The sequence below is a fragment of the Leptonotus elevatus genome, chromosome 3, assembly GCF_054856555.1.
Source record: "Leptonotus elevatus isolate MCC_2025b chromosome 3, RoL_Lele_1.0, whole genome shotgun sequence".
In the NCBI taxonomy this organism is placed as follows: Eukaryota; Metazoa; Chordata; class Actinopteri; order Syngnathiformes; family Syngnathidae; genus Leptonotus; species Leptonotus elevatus.
Window position 1 is genome coordinate 25,847,002 of NC_141241.1, and position 23,177 is coordinate 25,870,178.

The 23,177-nt window shown below is 38.5% G+C and overlaps 1 protein-coding gene across 1 annotated transcript; it reads left to right on the plus strand.

Annotated features, from left to right (window-relative positions):
• The first annotated feature begins 705 nt into the window (after positions 1-705).
• On the plus strand, positions 706-23,134 carry serinc4 (serine incorporator 4). The gene is made up of 11 exons (XM_086072041.1): positions 706-1,224; positions 7,938-8,105; positions 9,484-9,662; positions 11,043-11,122; positions 11,272-11,365; positions 13,706-13,917; positions 15,601-15,696; positions 18,673-18,799; positions 18,906-19,018; positions 19,228-19,381; positions 20,815-23,134. Exons 1-11 carry the CDS (start codon positions 1,105-1,107, stop codon positions 21,020-21,022), a joined length of 1,551 nt encoding a protein of 516 aa, XP_085928167.1. The 5' UTR covers positions 706-1,104; the 3' UTR covers positions 21,023-23,134.
• Positions 23,135-23,177: the final 43 nt, after the last annotated feature.

The window sequence follows — 23,177 nt, forward strand, 5'->3', positions numbered from 1 at the left end:
TATCCAGACGCTCTGCCCTGCACACTAACCCAAATCTCATCTGACTCTCTCTTCCTGCACTCAGCGCTTTTAAACGGCTACCAGACACACTGTTTCAATTCACATCTCATCAGCTGCACAGAAAGTTTTTTTTTTAACGTGATCCACTAAACAAAACATTCCATGAATTCAGATTATGCAATAGTGCAAGGCAGACAATAAGATAAATTGTATATATTTTTTGAATGTAAAAGGCGGACTTCAATCATATATTGTTCTCAAAAGCTATTATGATAATCAACAAGTTAGGCAATAGCATCCCAAATAGTCACTGGCCTATTTCACAAGCACTTTGACTAATGCATGCCTTCATTGTTCACGATGACACCAAGCGGTACATGCAGTCCGCTTCAGCGATTGTAGGGCGTAATGCACTTGATAATTTGTGGGATTATCTGACATTCAGTCTCATCATCATGTGGTGGGTTGGTAGAGATTGCAGCCAGTCTTTCATCTTAAAATGAGACAGGGTCATTTTATTTTGACAAGGTGAAGTATTCACGATGCCCTTCTTGTTCCGTTTGGCCATCAGAGAGACGCGAGGTGGACATTGGGGGAAGGGAAGCGAGGGACAGATGGGACTGACACATGGTCGCTGTCAGCCTCCGCTTCTCACCCCCCTCCCCGCGCAGATTCTGTCTAATCTGACCTGGTAGAATCGGGCGAGGGGTTGGGGGAGGGCGCTGGGCATTGGCCACCACCTCTCTCTCTTTTCTGGCAGCAGCCAACAGAGCCGCAGAGCCAAAGCACGCAGGATGTGGGGGGAAAAAGAGGACTCTTTCCCCAGTGAGGCTGTCTCGAGGGAGCTGACGTGATCTGAAGTGGCACTCATGCTGAGGTTTCGACTTGCACAGAATGCAGCCCAACTTGATTTATTGCTAATCCATCATAAGGAGCGCGCAGGCACAACCTGCTGCAGGACTGAGCCGCAATTTTATTTTATTTTTTAAGGTTATTATGTTTTTCTATCAAGAGTTTCAGGCCTGTTCTATTCTGGCCTCTTAAGGATGTGACAGTGCGAACTTTGTAGACACTCTGAGGAAAATCGGTGTCGGGTGGAAATTCATGGCCAAATGCCGAGTCGTAGTGGGTGACCAAAAGCAATTTGGAGGCACAATGTCCGCCAACCAGGGCTTGAACCGTCGCAGTGTCTACAATTACTTCCTCAACATGGTGGCCTATCAGGTGAGAGCTGGTCAGAAGTAATAAAACTGGCAGTGAATGTAGCTGCTCTTTTCAAAAGTTTGATCAAGTCCAGAATATGCAGTCAAGGTTTTGGATAATATTTTTAAATGACTGGTGTGGTATTACCCTAGAATAACTTTAATGTTTTCCATCATAATATGAAAGGAGTACTCTGAGTAATATATTATGTTTACAGTATATTTCCACATTAATGTCAAGCACGAAAGGCAGTCTGGTTAAGGACATTTTATGAGAATAATTACAAATGTTTATTATCATGATTAAACACAGATGGATGCGTTTCACAGTTTTTCAACATATAGTATATTTTCAAGATTTGTTTGTTTTTCAGATACAGAAGAGCAATCACTTTTCACACAATAATGACCAACAAGGTTTCATTAAAACTTGCGTGCAAGGACAGTAAAGTCAACATATGAGCAGGTAGTTATCTTTGCCATGCACACTCACAGAAATATTTCAAGCCTAACTTAAGATTTATGTTTTTTTTTTACATGACAAATTCCCATTTACTTTTTTTTAAAAGATAATTTGAGCACAAACCTACCTAATAAACAATTACTCTAAATTAATAATAATGAAAGCATTTATTTAAAACACATAAAGTATATTGTTTGAAGTGCCTAATAATCGGGTTTCCTATACACGATAAATATATTAATAAATATAACAAATATAAATAGATATAGACAAATATATATAATATACTATATAATATATATATAATATATATAATATTATATAATATATATATATATATATAATATATATATATAATAATATACGATAAATATATAAATGTAGCCGCAAGGTGGCACAAGCCAGTGTCTTCTTGTGCCGGTCCCAAGCCCGGATAAATACAGAGGGTTGTGTCAGGAAGGGCATCCGACGTAAAACTTTGGCCAAATCAAACATGCGAATCAAATATATGACTTCCATACCGGATCGGTCGAGGCCCGGGTTAACAACGACCGCCATCGGTGCTGTTGACCTAAAGGGTGCCGGTGGAAACTGGACTACTGTTGGTCCAAGAAGAAGAGGAGGAAGGTGTGTTTGTAGGAAGAAAGAGAAGAGGAACACCAAGAGACTAGGACCGTGAGTAGAAATTTTGAATGTTGGAACAATGACAGGAAAAGGTAGAGAGCTGGTTGACATTATGCAGAGGAGGAAGGTGGACATACTATGTGTTCAAGAGACCAGGTGGAGAGGGAGCAAAGCTAGAAGTTTAGGAGCAGGGTTCAAGTTGTTCTATCATGGTGTCGATAGGAAGAGAATAGAGATAGAGTGATGAGCCTGAAGCTAGGAATTAAAGGTATGATGGTCAATGTTCTTAGTGGGTAGGACGTGAGCTGGAGGAGAAGGAAAACTTTTGCTTGGACCTTGATGAAATGATGCAGAGCATCCCTAGAAGTGAGAGAGTTGTCATTGGTACAGACTTCAATGGACACGTTGGTGCAGGAAACAGAGGGGATGAGGAGGTGATAGGCAAGTTTGGTATCCAGGAGAGAAACGCATAAGGACAGATGGCGGTTGACTTTGCAAAAAGAATGGAAATAGCTGTTGTGAATACTTTCTTCCAGAAGAGGTAGGAACATAGGGTGACCTACAAGAGTGGAGGTAGGAGTACACAGGTAGACTACATCTTGTGTAGACGGTGTAATCTGCAGGAGATCAGCGACCGCAAAGTATTGGTAGGTGAGAGTGTAGCCAGACAGCATAGGATGGTAGTGTGTAGGATGACTCTGGTGGTGAGGAAGACAAAGACGGCAAAGGCAAAGCAGTGGACGAAATGGTGGAAGCTGTTGAGTGTTGTATGACTTTCAGGAAGGATTTGAGACAATTACTCATAATTGGCAGTTGTTCAGGGGGTGCTTCCAGATGACTGGACAACTACAGCAAATGTGATCAGGGAGACAGGTAGGACAGTCCTTGGTGTGTCATCTGGAAGGAAAGTGGATAAGGAGACTTGGTGGTGGAATGAGGAGGTGCAGAAGTGGATCCAGAGAAAGAGGTTAGCTAAGAAGAAGTGGGACATTGAGAGGACTGAAGAAAGTAGAAAGGAGTACAGGGAAATGCAGCGTAAGGTGAAAGTAGAAGTGGCAAAGGCCACACAAAGGGCTTACGATGACTTGTATGCTAAGTTGGACAGTAAGGAGGGAGAAACTGATCTATACAGGTTGGCAAGGCAAAGAGACAGAGATGGGAAGGACGTGCAACAGGTTCGGGTAATAAAGGATAGGGATGGAAGTGTGTTGACAGATGGGAAGATGGAAAGAGTACTTTGAAGAGTTCATGAATGATTAAAATGAGAGAGAACAAAGAGTAGAAGAGGTGACTGTTGTGGACCAGGAAGTAGCAAAGATTAGTAAGGATGAAGTGAGAAGGGCATTGAAGAGGATGAAGAGTGGAAAGGCACTTGGTCCTGTGGAGGTAGACAGGAATCTCAATGGACTATGATGTTTGCAGATGACATTGTGATCGATAGTGAGAGCAGGGAACAGGTGGAGAAGAAGCTAGAGGCATTGAGGTTTGCCCTGGAAAGGAGGGGAATGAAGGTTAGCTGTAGCAAGACGGAGTATCTGTGTGTGAATGGGAGGGACCCAAGTGGAAGCGTGAGGTTACAGGGAGAAGAGACCAAGAAGGTGAAGGAGTTTAAGTATTTAGGGTCAACAGTCCAGAGCAATGGAGAGTGTGGAAAAGAAGTGAAGAAGCGTGTGCAGGCAGGCTGGAACGGGTGGAGAAAAGTGTCAGGTGTGATGTGTGATAGAAGAGTTTCAGTTTAAATGAAAGGAAAGATTTATAAAACTGTGGTATGACCAGCAATGTTGTTTGGTCTGGAGACAATGCCACTGAGAAAAAGACAGGAGGCAGAGCTGGAGGTGGCAGAGATGAAGATGCTGAGGTTCTCTTTGGGAGTGACCTAGATGGATAGAATCAGGAATGAGTACATCAGAGGAATAGCACATGTTTAGAGGCTTTGGAGATAAAGTCAGAGAGGCCAGACTGAGATGGTTTGGACATGTCCAGAGGAGAGATAGTGAGTATATTGGCAGAAGGATGCTGAATTTAAAAATGCCAGGCAGAAGGTCTTGAGGAAGACCAAAGAGGAGGTTTATGGATGTAGTTAAAGAGGACATGAAGGTAGTTGGTGTGAGAGCAGAGGATGTAGAGGACAGGGTTAGATGGAGGCAATTGATTCGCTGTGGCGCTGAAGGGAAAAGCCGAAAGGAAAAGAAGAAGATACATGATAAATATATTGCTATGTGAAAAACACTCATGTCCATTTTCCCATTTTTTATTTTTTTCCCCATTTATAAAAATATTTTTTATTTTTTTTTTATTTTTTTTTAAACATTGTTATGTTTTGGGGATGAAACTGAATGCAGACATCCCCAAAACGTAAAAATAAAAAAAGTAATCATACTTTATTAATACTGTACATAAACCTGAGGTTTATGCATTTCAAATAAATAGGCTTTATTAGACTAATGAATATGTATCATATACGTTTTATTTGGTAGGTTTGTGTTAAAATTATCCCCCCCAAAAAAATGTACATGGGAATTTGCTATGAAGAAAAATTACATAAATCTTAAGTTAGGCTTAAAATATTTCTGTAAGTGCAAATGATACGTGGGCCCTAATCATTGCTTTGTCTCACAGAAGTGATAATACAATTTCAGAGAGAAAGAGAGAGAGAGAGAGAGAGAGAGAGAGAGAGAGAGAGAGAGAGAGAGAGAGAGAGAGAGAGAGAGAGAGAGAGAGAGAGAGAGAGAGAGAGAGAGAGAGAGAGAGACTTATTCTATTTAACCATTCTCATATACAGTCGAGGAAGTGCACAACCGTCACCAAGTTCAAACACAATGACAGTGAAGCAGAATTCAAGATAATTTAGCACCCAGTGGCAAAAACAAAAATAAATCAGTGAAACATTGCACACAAAACAAAGTAAAAAAAAGTTTTGAAGAATTCTTCAAATATGATTTTAAATCGTCCAAATCTTCTGATTTACAGTTAAATGTGAATACTTTTTGATTTCCTTATTCCTCCGTGTAGTGAGCTACTTTTTTAATTTATTGACGTTACTTTTAAATGTCATGAACTCGTCTGGGTCACCAATTGTGGAAATGCAGTAAATAAGATGAGGAGAAGGTGAGTCTTGTGTCTTTACTCTCTACAACAAAATTAATTGTTTACACAGTAAGCAGCAATCTAGACTCCTTCAGACCTTTCAAGTCTATCATCCATTCGAAGCTGGAAACGTGACAGCTCCCTCCCTTCCATGAAAGCTACATTTTCTGGTGAATGTTTCTCACTTATGGGTCACCACATTGAGATCAATGTGGGTTTGTTTGTAAGTCTTTTTAAAAGTTTTACTTTTAATTATGTGAAACACAATGAGTTACCTCATGTATGAAATGCATACAGATGCATATAAATAGAGGTACTAAGTAAAACAAGACACTAAAGGAGACTGGACATAAAACAATGTTGGTACTTTTTCTGACACGTAAGTCAAACCCTAGCCCTGTTGTCATTCCTAAACTTGAAGAGTGCTGAGAGGGACCCAATTCCAAATCCAGTAAGACCCACCAAAACATCAAATCATAACTCCGAATCACCATAGGATCAATAATTTTCAATTACTCAACAGTTTTCATAAGTGTTCCATACATATGCTATTTGCAAAGCAGTCAGCACAAATTGTGAGTAGAAAATAAAGAAAACTTCGTTTTTGATTCTTTTGCATAAAAAATAGCTAAGTAGATAATAATATCAGCCTAAGATTAGGGCCTTGAACTGACTTTTGACCAATTGCGCATTGGTGGAGTTTTATTTATTTTTGTATTTTGCTAGACTAGCGCAGATAGAAGAAGACATTTGTGTTATTGTGCAACGTTGGAGGAGGGAACGCTGCCGACTCCCGGCCAATTAAAGTGGCTCCCCTTATTAATCAATGTGAATTTAGTGCAGCGAGAGGCAAAGAGCCTACATGGTGGAAGGACTCACTGAGTCCATGTAGGAGATTGGTGCGTGCAAAGTGCATATACACTCAAATGAACGGAAAGATCTCCACTTGGGGTTGATGTAGTTGGCCGTGCATGTGACATTTTTTTTTAATTCATTAATGCCATATCATTTATTTTTTGTTATAATTACAATGTTGTTCTTTTTGCAGACAAAATATTTCATCCACAAAGACTTCAAAATAAGAATATGATTTTTGAATGCTTACATATTCGCTCTGTGGAAGTCACAGTGTTGAGGAATGAAAACATCAAATACTTTATATTTGTGAATGCGACAGTTCTTACAGAATGTGAAACATTTTATTTGGATTGGGTGAATTGGCAATTTTTCAAATTTAGGATTGCTGGATTAAAGAAGGCAGCGAAGGACAATCAATTGTTTGTTGGATGTCATATGTAATACAACATATCCCAAAAAATGTTTTCCATCTAAAATCATGGAATGATGACCTACCTAGCCACACATCTAACACGATCCAATAATTTGACACCAGTACACAATCAGAACTCTGTATTTATCCATTCCTCCTTTCCGTGATAAGGTAATGGATAATCTTCTCTGCCTTATCCATTAGATTATGACTGACACGTGATGTGTGTATCTGGACCCATTGCACTAACATGCTGTTATTGATCATACACTGTAGTGTATGGCTAGACACTTGCCTCGGGTTGCTGATTGTGCTACTTTCACTTTAAACAATTATATTGCAAATTAAAATATGTTGTATTGTAAACACTTATTATAACAATTATGGTTATTTTATTGTGGTATAACATAAGGAAAAAAATGCCAGTGATTTAACAATTTACATTCATATATTTTCCATCCTGCTCGAAATATTGGGAAAGTTAATGCACTGGACTGACCACCAGTCAGAACCAGGATGAGATAGACAGCCATACTCACTTGCATTTATATGTATTAAAAGGGAAGTCAACCTCCATTTAAATTATTATTATTTTTTTTACAATAATATGTTCTATGCAGCCCCACTAGTCTAAATATGGCATTCGGGTTAATATTGTGTTAGTGGAATATGAGTCCAGCCGTTTTTATCCATCTCAGGGGGCGGCAATTTTGCCACTTGCTGTCAACTGAAGATGACATCAATGTTGCTCGGGTCTCATTTAACAACCAATCACAGTGCTGCTTCAGAAAACAGGTGAGCTGTGATTGGTCGTTACCTGAGCCCTTATCCCGAATACGCGTTGGAAACTAGCGTTTTCACAATATTCCCCTTTCCTCGTCTGGTGTACCATTTCAAAACATAGCTTTTTTAGTCACAGATTCGACTTCTAACTTGTTTGTACAAGCGGCAACGGCACAACAAGTTCACAAGTTGTGCAAGTCAGTGAATAAAACTCTGTTTATTAAACTCAGCTTATAAGTGACTATCTGAACAGTAACAGTTGCCTCTTTAGTCTGTCAGCCACACTAATTGGTAATAGAAAATAACTTATATGTATATATTTTTTGTCACATGCAACAGAGGGGATTGGGAAGCTCGGCCTCTCCTGCCTACCCTGACCACACATCATAGAAACCACCTCTTCAAAAAGAACAACTTTCCATTTCCAATCCTTTTAGCAACTGTAGATGAAGATCTTTCAGGTATCTGTTCACTGATTGCTATTTTGTGTGTGTTCTCTCCTCTCCAGATATGCTGCTGCTGTGGGCCTGTTCCCTGTTCGCTCTGCTGTGCCTTCTGTCCTCCCGTCAAATCGTCCACCAGCACTCGGGTCATGTACACCATCTTCCACATCATGAGCTGCGCCGTCTCCTGCCTCATGCTGTCACGCACTGTCTCTGAGCTCGTCAGGGAAAATGTGAGTCTTGGGTGTGACCCTTGTGCGTTGTTCATCAATGTGACCCTTTAGTGCACACGAGTGATTCTCAATCAGTTATCATGGCCTTCACTATGAATGATTGTTTGGCAGGTTTGAAAATGATCCATGAACGGAAATTGGTTTCTTATCAGCAGAAAATTCGGATTATTATTATTATTATTATTATTATTATTATTATTATTATTATTATTATTATTATTATTATTATTATTATTGTTATTATTATGTATAAGTGCAGCATTGCATTTTATGCACTCAAAAGTAGCTACAATATTGTTATTATAGTTTTTTTATTCATGTAATTTACAATTCCATAGAACGGCTCTAGTATTAATATTTTGATGACGTTCTTAGCTACATAAATTTAATTTCTCTTTGTCAGCCAATGCTGATCTTTAAAATTTTGTACAGCTCTTGTTGTCATAGTTTGGAGGGATACTTGACTTATTGAGCCATTTTCAGCAGTAAAAAGTTGATATTTTGTCCAGAATGAATTTGATAAGTTCATTATTTTTCATGTACAATTAATATCTTTAAAAACAAAAATTTCCACTTCCTATCGACTGAAGATGACATCACCTGTGCTGAGGAAGTAGCTAACGACCAATCATGGCTCACCTGTTTTCTGGGTTTGGTCAGCAATCTGAACCATGATTGGTCGTTACCTACTTTCTCAGCACAGGTGATGTCATCTTTAGTCGACAGCAAGTAGAAAAAATCATTTTTAAAGGTATTAATTGTAAATGAAAAATAATGAAGTTGTCAAACTCATTCTAGGCAAAATATTAACTTTTTACTGCTGAAAATGGCTCAATGAGTCAAGTATTCCTTTAAAAACTGTTATTTTTTGCTTTTCCATTTTTGCTTTTCCATTGCATTGCATCCACTGCACACACATGTATATATATATATATATATATATATATATATATATATATATATATATATATATATATATATATATATATATATATATATATATATATATATATATATATATGAAAAGTGGTATTGAACATCCCAAAATGATTCTATATAATGACTTTTCTAGGTCTTGTAAATGAGGTCTATAGACATTTTGAATGACATGTTATTGGGCTATATGTGAAAAGAAAGCCTGTTGGGGAATCCCTAGTTGTTTTGTTTTCACACTGACGTCACCCTCAAAAGAAAAGAGGGCAAGAAACAGAAGATGGAACAGAATGTTAATTGCCTTTAAGCCTTTGACTAACAATTGTGCAGGTTTTTGTGTGTGTTTTATTCAGGGTGCTTTCTATTTGAATCAGTATCCACCACATGCAATACTGTGGCAACGTGCTTATGTGGAGAGGGATGGACTGTTTGTCGTTTGTTTCAGGTGCCTTTCTTTAACATGGTGTGTGATCAGGCGCATGGTGGAGGTCATTGTGAGATGCTTGTCGGCTACTCAGCAGTCTACAGAGTCTGCTTTGGCACGTCCTGCTTCTACCTAATGATGGCCATCTTCCTTGTAGATGTCAAGTCTAGTCAGGACTTCAGAGCTCTCATACACAATGGGTCAGTAATGCAAATATGATTCCTAAAAATTGTTGTTGTTTTTTTTAAGGAAAGAAATGATATGTTGGTAATTTGACTGGACCAAACACTTTTAATATGAGTACTGTAAATATATAAAGGTAATGTCTTAAACTAAAAGAGACAATATAGTCAAATTTATTGATTGTTCAGGTACCCTAGAAAATTAGGAATTGAAGTTTGCAGTCTTGCTGCTCACAAACTGCTGTGAATTTTAACAGCACGTTGTCAGATTTTGTTCTTGTTTACTGTGATCATGATGTAAAGTAACCTCGTTAGCTGTAAAAGATGTGCTTTACTACAGTCTATAAGTGGAAAGGGTTTGTCTCTACTGTTCACCTGACCTCCAGCTGGGCTATTTTAAACGCTTTGTTGTCACACTTTCCTCACCCTCCTGGTCGATTAGAGCTGTGACGTGCTTGGGATTAGGTTTTGACATGCTGGGTTGCTGGCCGTCTCTGCCGTTAATCTGCTCAGAGTACGAGCCTTATCTGGGCCATGATGAAAGATTTCAGGTTCTTTGGCAAAGGTTATGGAGCACATAATGGGCTACTGGGGGTAACGACCTAGTGCCCTGACAGCAACTTTTCAACAGGAAAAAAAGAAGAAGAAAGAATCATGCGAAGGTTATAGGTAAAGGCTTCAGTGTTTTCATAAGCAAACCTTTATTGATTACACTGAAGGTTCAATATGTAATTATGTTATACAATAAATGTTGTATTAATATCAAATAACTATAATATATAACAAATATTTCATGTTTAAATCAAAGCAGTTGGTTCAGTTGTAAAATGTCAGTGTATAAAAATAATAATAATAACAAAACAAAAAAAGAGGGTACAGAAAATTGTGCTCCAAAAAAAAAACAAGTTTTCATTTGAAAAGACCAGCACACACACATACTGTATTTAGGGGTTGAGTGTCCTTTTAAGGTTTTTCAATTTGTGTATAATAAAAATCACAAGGATGTAGTAAATTATTTATAAATAATGAGTAAACACTAGTAGTATTTTCTTTCTACATAATGCAGTGTCACTATTAAGCCATTACTGCTTGATTTTATGACAACCTGTTCTGTTAAATGTATTATAAAACCTCGTTGAGTTTGTACCCTTTATACCTGGTTAAATTCTTCTTCTTCGTCCTCTTCTTCTTCTTCTTCTTCTTCTTCTTCTTCTTATTATTTAATGCTATCAACAAACAACAAGTCTTTATAATCCTGACGTGAAGCATAATTCACAAAACAGGATAAATAGAGCAGAATCAAGGCAATAAAATAAAAATAAAAAAGCCCTTTATTCCCTTGTGTAAATCGATTAATTTGTAGATTAACGTTTTTGTTTTCTTTATTTTACCACCCAGTTTCTGGTTCCTGAAACTTATCACCTTGCTTGGGATGTGTGCTGCTGCCTTCTTCATCCCAACAGAATCATTCCTCCATGGTGAGAAAAGAATTGTAATGTGCCTCCTTTTTATTCCGGCTAGAGGGCAGCAAAGGATAGCCTTGGTACTGATTGCGCTTTGGATACCTCCGTGACCTTGTTAAAAAGTTATGCGACATGATAGTTTTCTCTTTTTCCCTGATATTCAGCTTGGCATTACGTTGGTGTGGTGGGAGGATTTGCCTTCATCCTCATCCAACTTATCCTCATTACAGCTTTTGCACATACCTGGAACAAAAACTGGTGAGTATGAAGTTCATTGTGAAAAGTATGGGGTGCGAATGAACAAACATACTACTCCAGCATACACACACGAACAGTTTAGATTAGAGGTGTTCAAACTACGGCCCGGGGGCCATTTATGGACCACCATATCATTTTCAGAAGCCACCATATAATTTTCAGAAGCCATGTAATGCTCTAAAAAGGGCAGAAAAAAATAGTACACAATAGCCACTACTAATAATAAATGTTGTAGCCTCTCTAGATATGCAAAGAAACGAATAAAACAATAACACAATTCATCGTAACTAAGGTGAATAGAGGTACATTTATTTTTAGAAGCAACAATACTTTATTCCACTTCCTGTTCTGTGTCAAGATCTGATCTGTGAACAAACACATTAATGATCTAGTCACTGTTTTACTACAGCTTGCTCTTGTTTTGGTTCTGAGTGTGGAGATTCAGCTGCAATCAGTGCAGGGCGGATCTCGTCCAGTTGCATATTGGACCACCCTAAAATCTTCAAAAATCCTAAACTATTTGACTAAATCACCTTTAACAGAACGCTGTTATATAGCAATTTTTCAAAAATAACTGGACAAATTTAAGGTACAAGAATTTTTATAGTGGCCTCTGTATCCTTCCATTTTTCCGCTTGTTTAGACTCTTCAAGGCTCCTAACTGTTAAATGAATACAGTCAATCTAAAAATGGTCTTTACAATAATATGTTGTATGTGCCGCCCCTTAATATGGTGTTTGTGGAATATGAGTTAAGCAGCCGAATCCACCTGTTTTTATCCATCCCAGGGCGCAGCAATTTTGTCACTTGCTGTCGCCTGAAAATGACATCACAGTTGCGCAGGGTTCAGATTACGACCAATCATGACTCAGCTTCAGAAAACAGGTGAGCTGTGATTGGTCGTCACCTGAGCCCTGAGCAACTCTAATGTCAGCTGCCGTGTGTAGATTAGTGGGGCTACATTGAACATACTATTGTAAAGATAATTTTGGGATTGACTTCCCCTTTAAAACTTCAAGCATCCAATCTATCAAATATCAAACAAGAGTCAGTGGCAAGACCAAATTAATCTTTTTGACATTGGCAGAGAAAATCTGACAATTTGTACAACCTACATACTCAGCTGCTGCTCATCCCACAATTGCATGTTGCTTACAAATGTGGCACCATTTCAAAGGGCAATAGACAGGCTTTGTTACGACAAAGAAATCATCTCACAGTGCTATGTTTAGAAGGCCACGTCTCTTTTGTTCTTTATTCGGCTGGCAGCCATTGCCTCAGATGCTGTGTCCCACTCTTGCTGTTTGTCTGTCCTCTATCCCAAGTCACATCTGCGGTGACACGGCGCCGCTAAGAGGATTTTTCTATTCAGGACTTTTCCCAAGGCATACCCTCACATAGCCACAATTTCCCCATTCAAACTAAGCCATTAAAAAGGCACTGTACACCAATCTGGACAGTCATGTTCGAGATGATGTATGCTCAAAAACAATCTGGCATTCTGGGGTGACCATAGCAACGACAGAGTTGTTTTTGTTAGAAGTGACTGTTCTACGGAAAAGATTTTAGGGTTTTATGTCTAGTTTATTAAATATTAGGGATGTAAAGATATTCAAACATCACGATACAATATTATCACGATATGAAGCTCACGATATAATAATATGAAGCTCACGATATAATAATTATCACGATATTGTGGGGATGTTGGCGAAAAAAAGGTCACAATATTGTAAAAAAGAGCTCGTACTAAAAAACCCACAATATTTTTTTAATTATTAATTATTATTTATTATTTGTTATTATATATATATATATATATATATATATATATATATATATATATATATATATTTTTTTTTTTTTTTACTTTTGCACATAACAGCAATGGCTATAATCAACCCACAATCTCTTATAACACTCAATATTGAGGCACTTATTTGCTAATGCAAGCACACATTGAGTTCCTCCACATATTGTGTCATCTGACTTTTAGCATGGATTTTAAACAAGGAAGGGCCAAAACACGCCATATGAAAATTAAACTGCAAAAAAAAAAAAACTAGCCACCAGAGGGTGCTAGAACTGCACAAATAGAAATCAAGCTGACTTTTTTTTTAAACAGATTTGCTGCTTTTAATATCATGACATGACGAAGACAATATTGTGGCAGTTTTAATATCGCGATATCCCGATATTGCCGTTATAGTTCCTCCCTATTAAATATGCACATGCATTTTATTAAAAAAAAAAAACTCATCCTGGATTGATAAACTATTCGTTCTGTGATGTACATTTAAAGCCATCTTTTACCTCAACTATCCTCTATCCTGCTTTTAGGCTTACTGGAGCCGCAGAAAATAAACGTTGGTATTTGGCGGTGATGTGCGCCACCCTTTTCTTTTACACCATCGCCACGATGGCCTTCACCTTCATGTACAAATACTACACACACCCCATCGCCTGCCAATTCAACAAGGCCCTGCTGTGGATCAACTTGGGACTCTGCTGCCTCATGTCCTTCATTGCCGTCACACCCTGCGTAAAACAGAGTGAGTCTGTGAAATACACTTGTACGTCTGTCATCGACTCACAGTCGCTAAATAACACTCTGGCCATCTCCAGCTATGCAAACATGCCCTCCACTGAAACTACTGCCGCTGCAGATAATAATAATTAGATGAAGGCTAATATTATCTGTTTTTCTCTTGAAAAACACAGCAGGCTTATTGTACCTGAACGTGTTGGATTTAAAGGGGAAGTCAACCCAAAATTTGTCTGCACAATAATATTATATATTCTATGCAGCCCCACTAGTCTAAACATGGCATTCTGATTAATATTGCGTTTGTGGAATACAGTGTTGTACCTGAACGAGGTCAATGAACGAAAGTTCATGAAATCAGATTTGGGGCGAATGTGAGCTGAACATTGTGTATTTTTGCTACGTGAACGTTTCTGTGAACAAGTAAGTTCCTTCTGAGGCCAATGAATGGTTGAACTATGAACTAGTTCATTTTTGGACTGATTAACTTACTGGTAGTTTAAAAACATTTCAATTATGAACTATGAACTGAACTAGTTCATTATAAAATTTGTGAGCTGAACTTTGAACTAGTTCACGTAGAATGAACTTTTATGAATTAAGCAGCAAAATCCACCTGTTTTGATCCATCTCAGGGGGCGGCCATTTTGACAATTTGCAGTGGAAATGACATCACAGTTGCTCAGGTCTCAACTTGCAGACGTCACATGACCAAACTCAGAAAACAGGTGACACGTCATTGAACGTTACCTGAGCCAAAAAAAGGCAAAATGGCCGTCCCCTGAGATGGGAAAAAAAAGACGGTTTTAGCTGCTCAGTTCCACAAATACAATATTAATCGCAATGTTGTGTTTACAATAGAGGGGTCGCATAGAACACATTATTGTAAATCATTTTTTGGGGTTGACTTCGCCTTTAAAGAACAGCTGCCATGAAACTTTCCTCTTCAGTAGTTTTGCCATTAAAAAATGTTAAATGAAAAAATGCTTTGCTTTTAAATGGCTTAACAATATGATTTAACTCTATTGTAAACATACATTTATTTTAGGAGTATCCCACAGTGTTAATTCTCGACTAAAAATACACTTTTGATGGATTATAGCATTGTGGTTGTATTTTTTGCTAACTCTTGCGACGTTGAGAACAATGTCAAAATACACACATTTTATACCTAAATTATTTTTAACTTTTTTGAAATGTACCTGTTCTCAGCATTGTGCTTGTTACTAAAAAATAGTAATCTGTTAGTTACTAGTTACTTCATTTTAAAGGTAATTCAATCACTCTAATGATTACTTAAAAAGTAATGCGTTACTATTAAAAATAACTCTTTAGTTACTTAAAAAAAGAAAAGAACATACACTGTTCCTTTATGCTCAACTAAAGTAAAGTAGCCTAATGAGCGTATTTCCATGTCAAAAAAGTCGTGTTGCGCTTGCAATCCATTGTAAACAGGAAGTAGTACAGTACACAGCAGCCATCCATTCATTATTTAATTCTGAACCACTTATCTTCACGAGTGTCGCACAATTAAATTATGAACTAAAATAATTTTTCAAGTAACTGACTAAAGGTAACGCGTTAGAGTATTGGTTATTGTAAAAAGTAACTAAGTTCCAGTAGGGCGTTACTAGTAACTAGTTACTGCCCAACACTGCCAGTTGTGACCAAATGCTTTATGTCTTTGCAGAACAACCACGATCAGGGCTTCTTCAGGCCTCCATCATCAGCTGCTATGTTATGTATCTCACTTTTTCTGCATTGTCCAGTCGCCCTCCTGAAAAAGGTGAGATCAAGTGATATGAGGAAGAGAAGAAGAATTATTTCTACTCATCACAAATTCACGCACTGCATGATGAGTCACAAAATTTGTCTTCTGCTTTCATTCATTTGTGAATGCAGCAAAGACTCACAACTAATAGATCCAATGTCTTGCTCAAGGACATCACAGGTGGAGTGCTTTCATGTTGCATTCAGGGTCAGGATTATCAAAAAGTAGGAATGTTCATTACCACTTTTTTTCCGGTACGAGTACTCAACTCTTCAGTAGTCACAGATACCAAGTACTGATACCACTAGCACTTTTGATACATAAAAAAATCCCCCCCAAAACAATTTTAAAGAAAGATCCCAATATAGCATTTTTACAAAAAAAAATCATGAAATTAATAGCCATTTTCTATCCTTCTAATGTCCAATTTCTAGTTCTCGGTCAGTCCATATATTTGAGACTTTAGTGAAACTTCTTGTCAGAGGGCCGTTTTCCAAGGTGGTATGCACATAGGTGTTCACACGCAAGCACATACACACGTACAGATAATCTGAGATGAGATGTGCTCTGACACGCATGCTGGGCTGATGGCCTGTGGCGAGACTAGACTGACGGATATTTGTTTCGCATTCCACTTGAATCCATCGACAACATAATAACAGAGGCACAAAACTCATTACATGCTGGATAAAAACTGCAATTAGTCGGCTTCATGCAGGTGAACAAAGCTCAGCTTCAGCAAAAGAAACAGAAAAAAAAATACTTTTTAACATTTAGCTTTACTCTCAAAGTCCAACATTTCCATTTTCCTGACCTTTACGACAGTATATTTATACTTACTGTATATATACATTAACCAAAGTCGTCCATCGCTGTTATTGACTCAGTTCTTTGTTCCCCTGTCTGTCCCCGGAAGGCTTATTGTGCTCCATGACTACACACGCACACACACACGCGCACACACACACGCACCCCCACACACCCACACCCACACACACCCACACCCACACACACACACACAACCTTAACATAACTGCAACAACCATATATGGACTTCTTTTTTAAATCCCCCACCAGAAAGAAGTAACCACAAGGTGCCAAAATATTTACATTACCATTTGGATACCTGACACGCATGCATGCACAAATAAGACACACACACACACACACACACACACACACACACACACACACACACACACACACACACACACACACACACACACACACACACACACACACACACACCGTCAGACATGCAATGGAAAAGACAGCTAAGAAAGTAAGACATGCTCTCCCATTCTTGACGTGATGGGTGAAATGAAGAGGTCAAATTTTGTGCAATGTATGTAAAAAGATTGGAGTGACAATAGAATAGTCTTTAACATGCATGTCAAGTGGTACATGAATATTTGACATTTTTATATTTTGAACAACTACTGTGAAATAGAGTATACGACGACATACTATGTATGTATGTATGTGCTGTTTTTTTTCCAGTTTCATGCTGTGCCCCCCCTTTAAACGTAGCAGAGGTTGAGTCTTGTCAAAATCAACAAGCTTCCCATTCTTTCTCCCTCATTGTTACTTTTACAAAGTATCTTCCTTATACGGGTTATGCCAGTGAAGACAAATTGCTTGCATGTTTTACATGCTTGGATAATACCAAGGCTCTGCAACCTGCGGCTCTGGAGCCACATGTAGCTCTTTAGTCCCTCTCCTGTGGCTCCCTAGGGATCTAAAAAAAAAATAGTAGAAATTAATATATATATTTTTAAATATTTATTTATTTATTTTTAGATAAAACATTATTTGAATGAATTAACAATTGTGATTTCAAACAATGGATAATTAAATAATATTGTGATATATCCAAATTGATAAGTTGTCAGAAAGAGACAAAAGGTAGATGAAAAAGTTTTTAAAAATACCTAAAAATGTAAATAAATAAAAAAGTGACCATAAAATGTCTAAAAAGGAAGAAGAGAAACATAAAATTACCTTATACAGTTATCTACACAAATTTGCACAAAAAAAGTCAGAAAATTTATTTTTAAAATGGCAGAAAATAAAAATTTCAAAAAGTAACCATAAAATGTACAAAAATAAAAAAAAGGCAGAAAATAACCATAATATGTGCATAAAATTGACAGAAATGTCAGAAATTTGACAGAAATGCATGAAAAAAAAGAGTGTGATAAATTACCAAAATATAAATAAATCCCAAAATAGAAGCTGAAAGGTAGAAGAAATTGAATCTCAACGTATTGGATGCAGCCTTTTTTTCTGTGATGGTGCAGCTCTCGGGCCCTTAGCACATTAGACTAACACCAATGCACCGTTTCGGTCATCACAAATGTTCAAAGGGTCCAGACATCCATCCATCCATTTTCTTAACCGCTTGTCCTCACAAGGGTCGCGGGGGGCGCTGGAGCCTATCCCAGCTGGCTTCGGGCAGTAGGCGGGGTACACCCTGAACTGGTTGCCAGCCAATTGCAGGGTACACAGAGACGAACAACCATCCAAACTCACAATCACACCTATGGACAACTTGGAGAGCTCAATTAACCTGCCATGCATGTATTTGGAATGTGGGAGGAAACCGGAGTACCTGGAGAAAACCCACGCAAGCACGGGGAGAACATGCAAACTCCACCCAGGAAGGCCCAAGCCCGGACTCGATCTCACATCCTCTGCACTGGGAGGCGGACGTGCTAACCAGTCATCCACCGTGCCGCCCAGCTCCAGATAGATTTTTTGTTATTTATTTGGCCTAAAATAGCTCTTTTGACAGGAAGGGTCGCCGACCCCTGGTCAATACAGATGATTGTGATACTGAGAAACATTTGTTTCTTTAAGATACATTATATAATGGTACATTTTAATCTGATATTTCCCAGGTCAAAGACTCTAAAAAGTATCCAAAAGACAAGTCAGCCTTTATGAGGCGCCATACTTACTGTATACCGTCTGTGTTCCTCTCTGTGTTAGTTGTGTATCAAGGCATGAACATGACAGTATGTTACCCAAGCGTGGGGCAAGATGGGATCCAGAATGAGGGCAATGCTGTGGCAATAATCGGAGCTGCAATCATGTACTGCTGTGTTCTTTTTGCATGGTAAGGACACGTCATACACATGGATCCGTTCCCAGGATATCGTACAAGACTGCACGAAAAGTACAGAGGATTACATGTTAAGCATGAATGTGTTCTGTTTCCTCAGCAATGAAGCATCCTACCTTGCAGAGGTATTTGGTCCATTTTGGATGATTAAAGTTTACCGTTATGAGTTCCAGAAAGCCACCTGCTGTTTCTGCTGCCCTGAGGAAGAGGAAGGTTTGTATGATGGCGGCTATCATCCCTCATCATTGCAACAGTAATGTCAAGTACTTTTGTTGGAAGGAAATGTGCTCATGGCAGAAGATGGAAGCAATCGTAGATTTTACAGCAGATTGCTGAATATCATCAAATGTTTCTATTTTGCTGTTTTCTGCTTTGTGGCTTGGTTCATCATGTCCCTTTGGCTTCTTTCCATCGTTTTTCAGTCGAGGAAGAGTTTGTGATTGATGATGACAACAAGGGCTGCCAGAAGGTTATTCATAATGAGACACAGAGAGTGGCCTACAGCTACTTCTTCTTCCATTTCGTTTTCTTCTTGGCCTCACTTTATGTCATGATGACCCTCACCAACTGGTTCAGGTCAGTCAATGACAACTTTGCTTTGCCGGTCAACATTCATCATACATAAAGTGCGGATTTACTGTGCCGAAATGGACTCTTTGCACGTAATCTCTCACATTATCGAAATGTGCCTCAATCTTGAACAATTTTGTTGTTTGAAGGTTTATTTGCAGGACTTTCTCAAACTAACCATCACAGACGTACATTGTCTTTTTTATTGCACATTCAGAGCAGATATAAAATTTGTGGTTAATCGTGAGTTAACTATTGAAGTCATGTGATTAATTACGATAAAAAAATGTCATCGCCTGACACTCCTAATTTTTTAATAATCATCTCGTCAGATGATTACAATTTTTTATTGTAATTATTGTAATTAATCGCATGACTTCACAAGTTAACTCACGATTAATCAGAAATGTTATATCCGTTCTAAATGTACAATAAAAAATGTTTTCCTAGGTTTTCATACTCTTGTTACGAGGATTTTTTTTTTAACTAATAGAAATAATTTTTTGACGTTTATAGCCGTCAATGGCAGTGAATGTGTTAATGTTAAGAACATTTCCAGTTATTTAAAGCTGCACTTTGCCTCAAAATATCTTTACAATAGCCTTTTTATTTGACCATTTATAACTGAAAATGTTTTCACCTTAGCTGTTCATAATGGGAACTCCTACTAGCCTCTGGCCAATAGTTTTCAGACTAGATTCAGGTTCGAATTTCCCACCCTCTGTCTGTGGATGTAATGTCATCTGCACTTTGTGTATGTGAGGAAGGGAAAATGCAGTTTAATTTTTCGGCCACAGGTGGCAGTAGTGATTCGAAATTCAATTTTGTAAAACGTGTTATCCGTATCGTCAGGGCTGGACTGGCACAAATAATCGGCCCTGGCATTTTGACTTAGGCCCGCTGGCCCAACCCGATTTCTGACCACCCTTGGCTACCATCTTGATTGGTTCAGTTTGCTCTCTACATTGTAAATTGTTTAATTGGCTGCTCCCTCTAAATTGTGGGCTGGTCTCTTGGGGTAAAATGGAGGAAATAATATTACAATCCACCTTCTGTCAAAATGATTTGATGATGTCACTTCCTGGTCCACCCCACCCACTTCCGGTCCATGTCCCGCCTCCTCACGCCTCTTTTGGCATCTTGTCAAAATGACATCATCTGTCTATTTCTAGGACATGTTGGGACATATTCAAACATGTCCTGACTTGTTCTGGATAACCGGAAGTGTGATGTCCAAATTTGGGTCTAGGGGGCGGGGTCTATCCAGGACATGTTGGGGCATGTTCTCAGCCACCGGAAGTGAGATGTCATAGGAAGTCCAAATATGGCCAGTCCAGCCCTGCGCATAATGCCCCACTATTTTGTCATATAAAAAGCAAAATGTGATTTCAGAGCTACCTTTTATGTTGCTAAAGCTTCAAACCCGTTGCCTCCTCCAGCTATGAGTCGGCAGTGCTGGAGACCACCTTCACCCACGGGAGCTGGTCGACTTTCTGGGTGAAGATGTCGTCGTGCTGGGCCTGCGTGATCCTCTACCTCTGGCTGCTGCTGGCCCCCTTGTGCAGCTGCCAAAATGATTCCAGACCGCGCCGATCTCGCATCAAACGACGCTCGCCGTCCTCCCGTCACGTCACCGTCAGCGTCTGACAGGCAGCATGGAGGTCACGTGAGGCCATTCCTCTTCAGGGACGCCCCGTCGAGGTGCCGGATGGAGGTCATGTGGTTCACAGGTCAGAGACTCACGTTGCTGTGAGACCGTCTAATCGGGGGGCCAATATGACTTGATGGTAACGCCTGATGTCACAGACTTAATGAAGATTTGACTGTATGAATTGCCAAAGTGAACAGAAGCGGTGAACTGCCACTGATGGACGATACAGTGAATGGGTGCACACGTTTTGTCACTTGAAGAGAATTTCTGCAAGATTTGTTACATCACTTTTGTCTTTTTCAAAAGACAATGTTATTGCATTTTTTCTTGGAGCCAGAAGTAAGACATTTGAGGTCCGGTCCTGGCTGATGTCATGCAGACAGATGGCATATGTACAGATGTTTACTTTACTTTTTGTTTTGTTTTTAAAGACGACTGGACATACAATTTGCGATCAACTATTTTCTACACTTTACATGTTAACATGTTTTCAAGTATGTCAATCACTGAGACACGATGAATGCACTCATTTTAAATGCTGCTTCAATCAAGTGAGACACATTCCAATTATGCATTTTTTTTTCATTTTGTCTAAAATATTACTAATAAAAAACAGATAATACACAATTATTATTCACATGTTGCTACGCTGACTACATGAAAAGGCCATTCAGTAGTTTTGCTTATTTTAACTGGAATTCAATATTTTGAAAAACATGTGTCATGCTGGGAATAACATCTGCTGTCTTTGCTACGTCGTAAATGTTACACTGTTTGTGTCTAGAGTAGTGCACATTAGCACCTATCACTGACTCTCTGCTTCATGTAATTGAACACCTGCTAATAATAACAATCCAATTAATACGTTTAGTTTCAGTGTGCTAATATGTGCATGTCCATAGTGTGTCATATTTACAATTCAAATTAAGTAATGTCAGAGACACTTAAAAGCATCAGTAGGGGACATGTATGCCGCTATGGCTCCCCCTGCAGTTGTAAGGTGGAGTTACAACTTATGAACATAGCAAGAAGCATTTGTTCACAAAATTTGTCTGCTTTGGTCAGAAGCTCAATAAGTCAATTAATATAAATACTAAACACTAACAAAAATTGCGTGCTTTCTAACTTTTTGTTGGTATACTGTAAATGTTATCCACTCACTCACATCTCATAATCTCAAAACAAAATCCTACTTTGGACTATAATTGTTGAATATTCACAATTTAATAACAAATAATTGCAAAACAATGTTGTATGGCCAAAAGCCAAAGAACGATTTGTTTTGTGTTACAAATAGGCTTATAATCATCTTTGCATCCTCTCAAAAATTACAGAATGATAAGGCAGCTAAAAATGTGAGAAAATATGAATACATATGCAATGAACGTGACTGTTTGTGGTGCATATAAGTTCTAAGATATCTTTCACGTCCTGTGTATGACCGCTGATCAGTTCACCCTTTAGTCTCCGCCTTCCCGGGTGGAGACTCACAAAAGGATAACTGTAATTTGAAAATGGATGGATGCAAATGTATTTTTGTTTACATTCAATTTGTGTTTTTGCTACCCCATTTATACCAATCCAGCCAGCAGTGCTAAATGAAAATATGTCCAGAAAGGATAGAAGCTTTCTGCCTCCTGCCTTTACAGGTAGTCAATGAAACTTTGTTATTCCATTTGTGAAATTTTTGGAAGAATTATGCCCAATCCCTGTATGCTTGGGCAATGCAGTACTGCAGTACTACCACAATGCACATAAATAGTAGATGTAGCAGTGTGCTTCATTTCCATACATTACCTAGTGAATTCTTCTGAGAACAAATTACTGTTGAAATACTGAGAGGGAGTGTGTTGTGAACTAAAGTACTTCTTACCCCGAATGAACATTCCTTTTGAGGTTGATCGGTGTGTCACACGTCACACTGCTACTGAAGGGAGCCCCGCCCAGCCTGTCTGTGATGACTTGCTTAGAGTTGATGAACAGCAGTGGTTCAGTCTTGTTGTAGCTCTGATGCTATTTTTCTTTTGTTTTTGTTTTTAAAATACAATGTTTTCTTGCAAATCATGTGTCTTCTGTTTTATTTGTCTAATAAATAGCAGTCAATATTAGTTCCTGTCACAAGAAGTTGTTTTCCAATAAAATTAACAATTC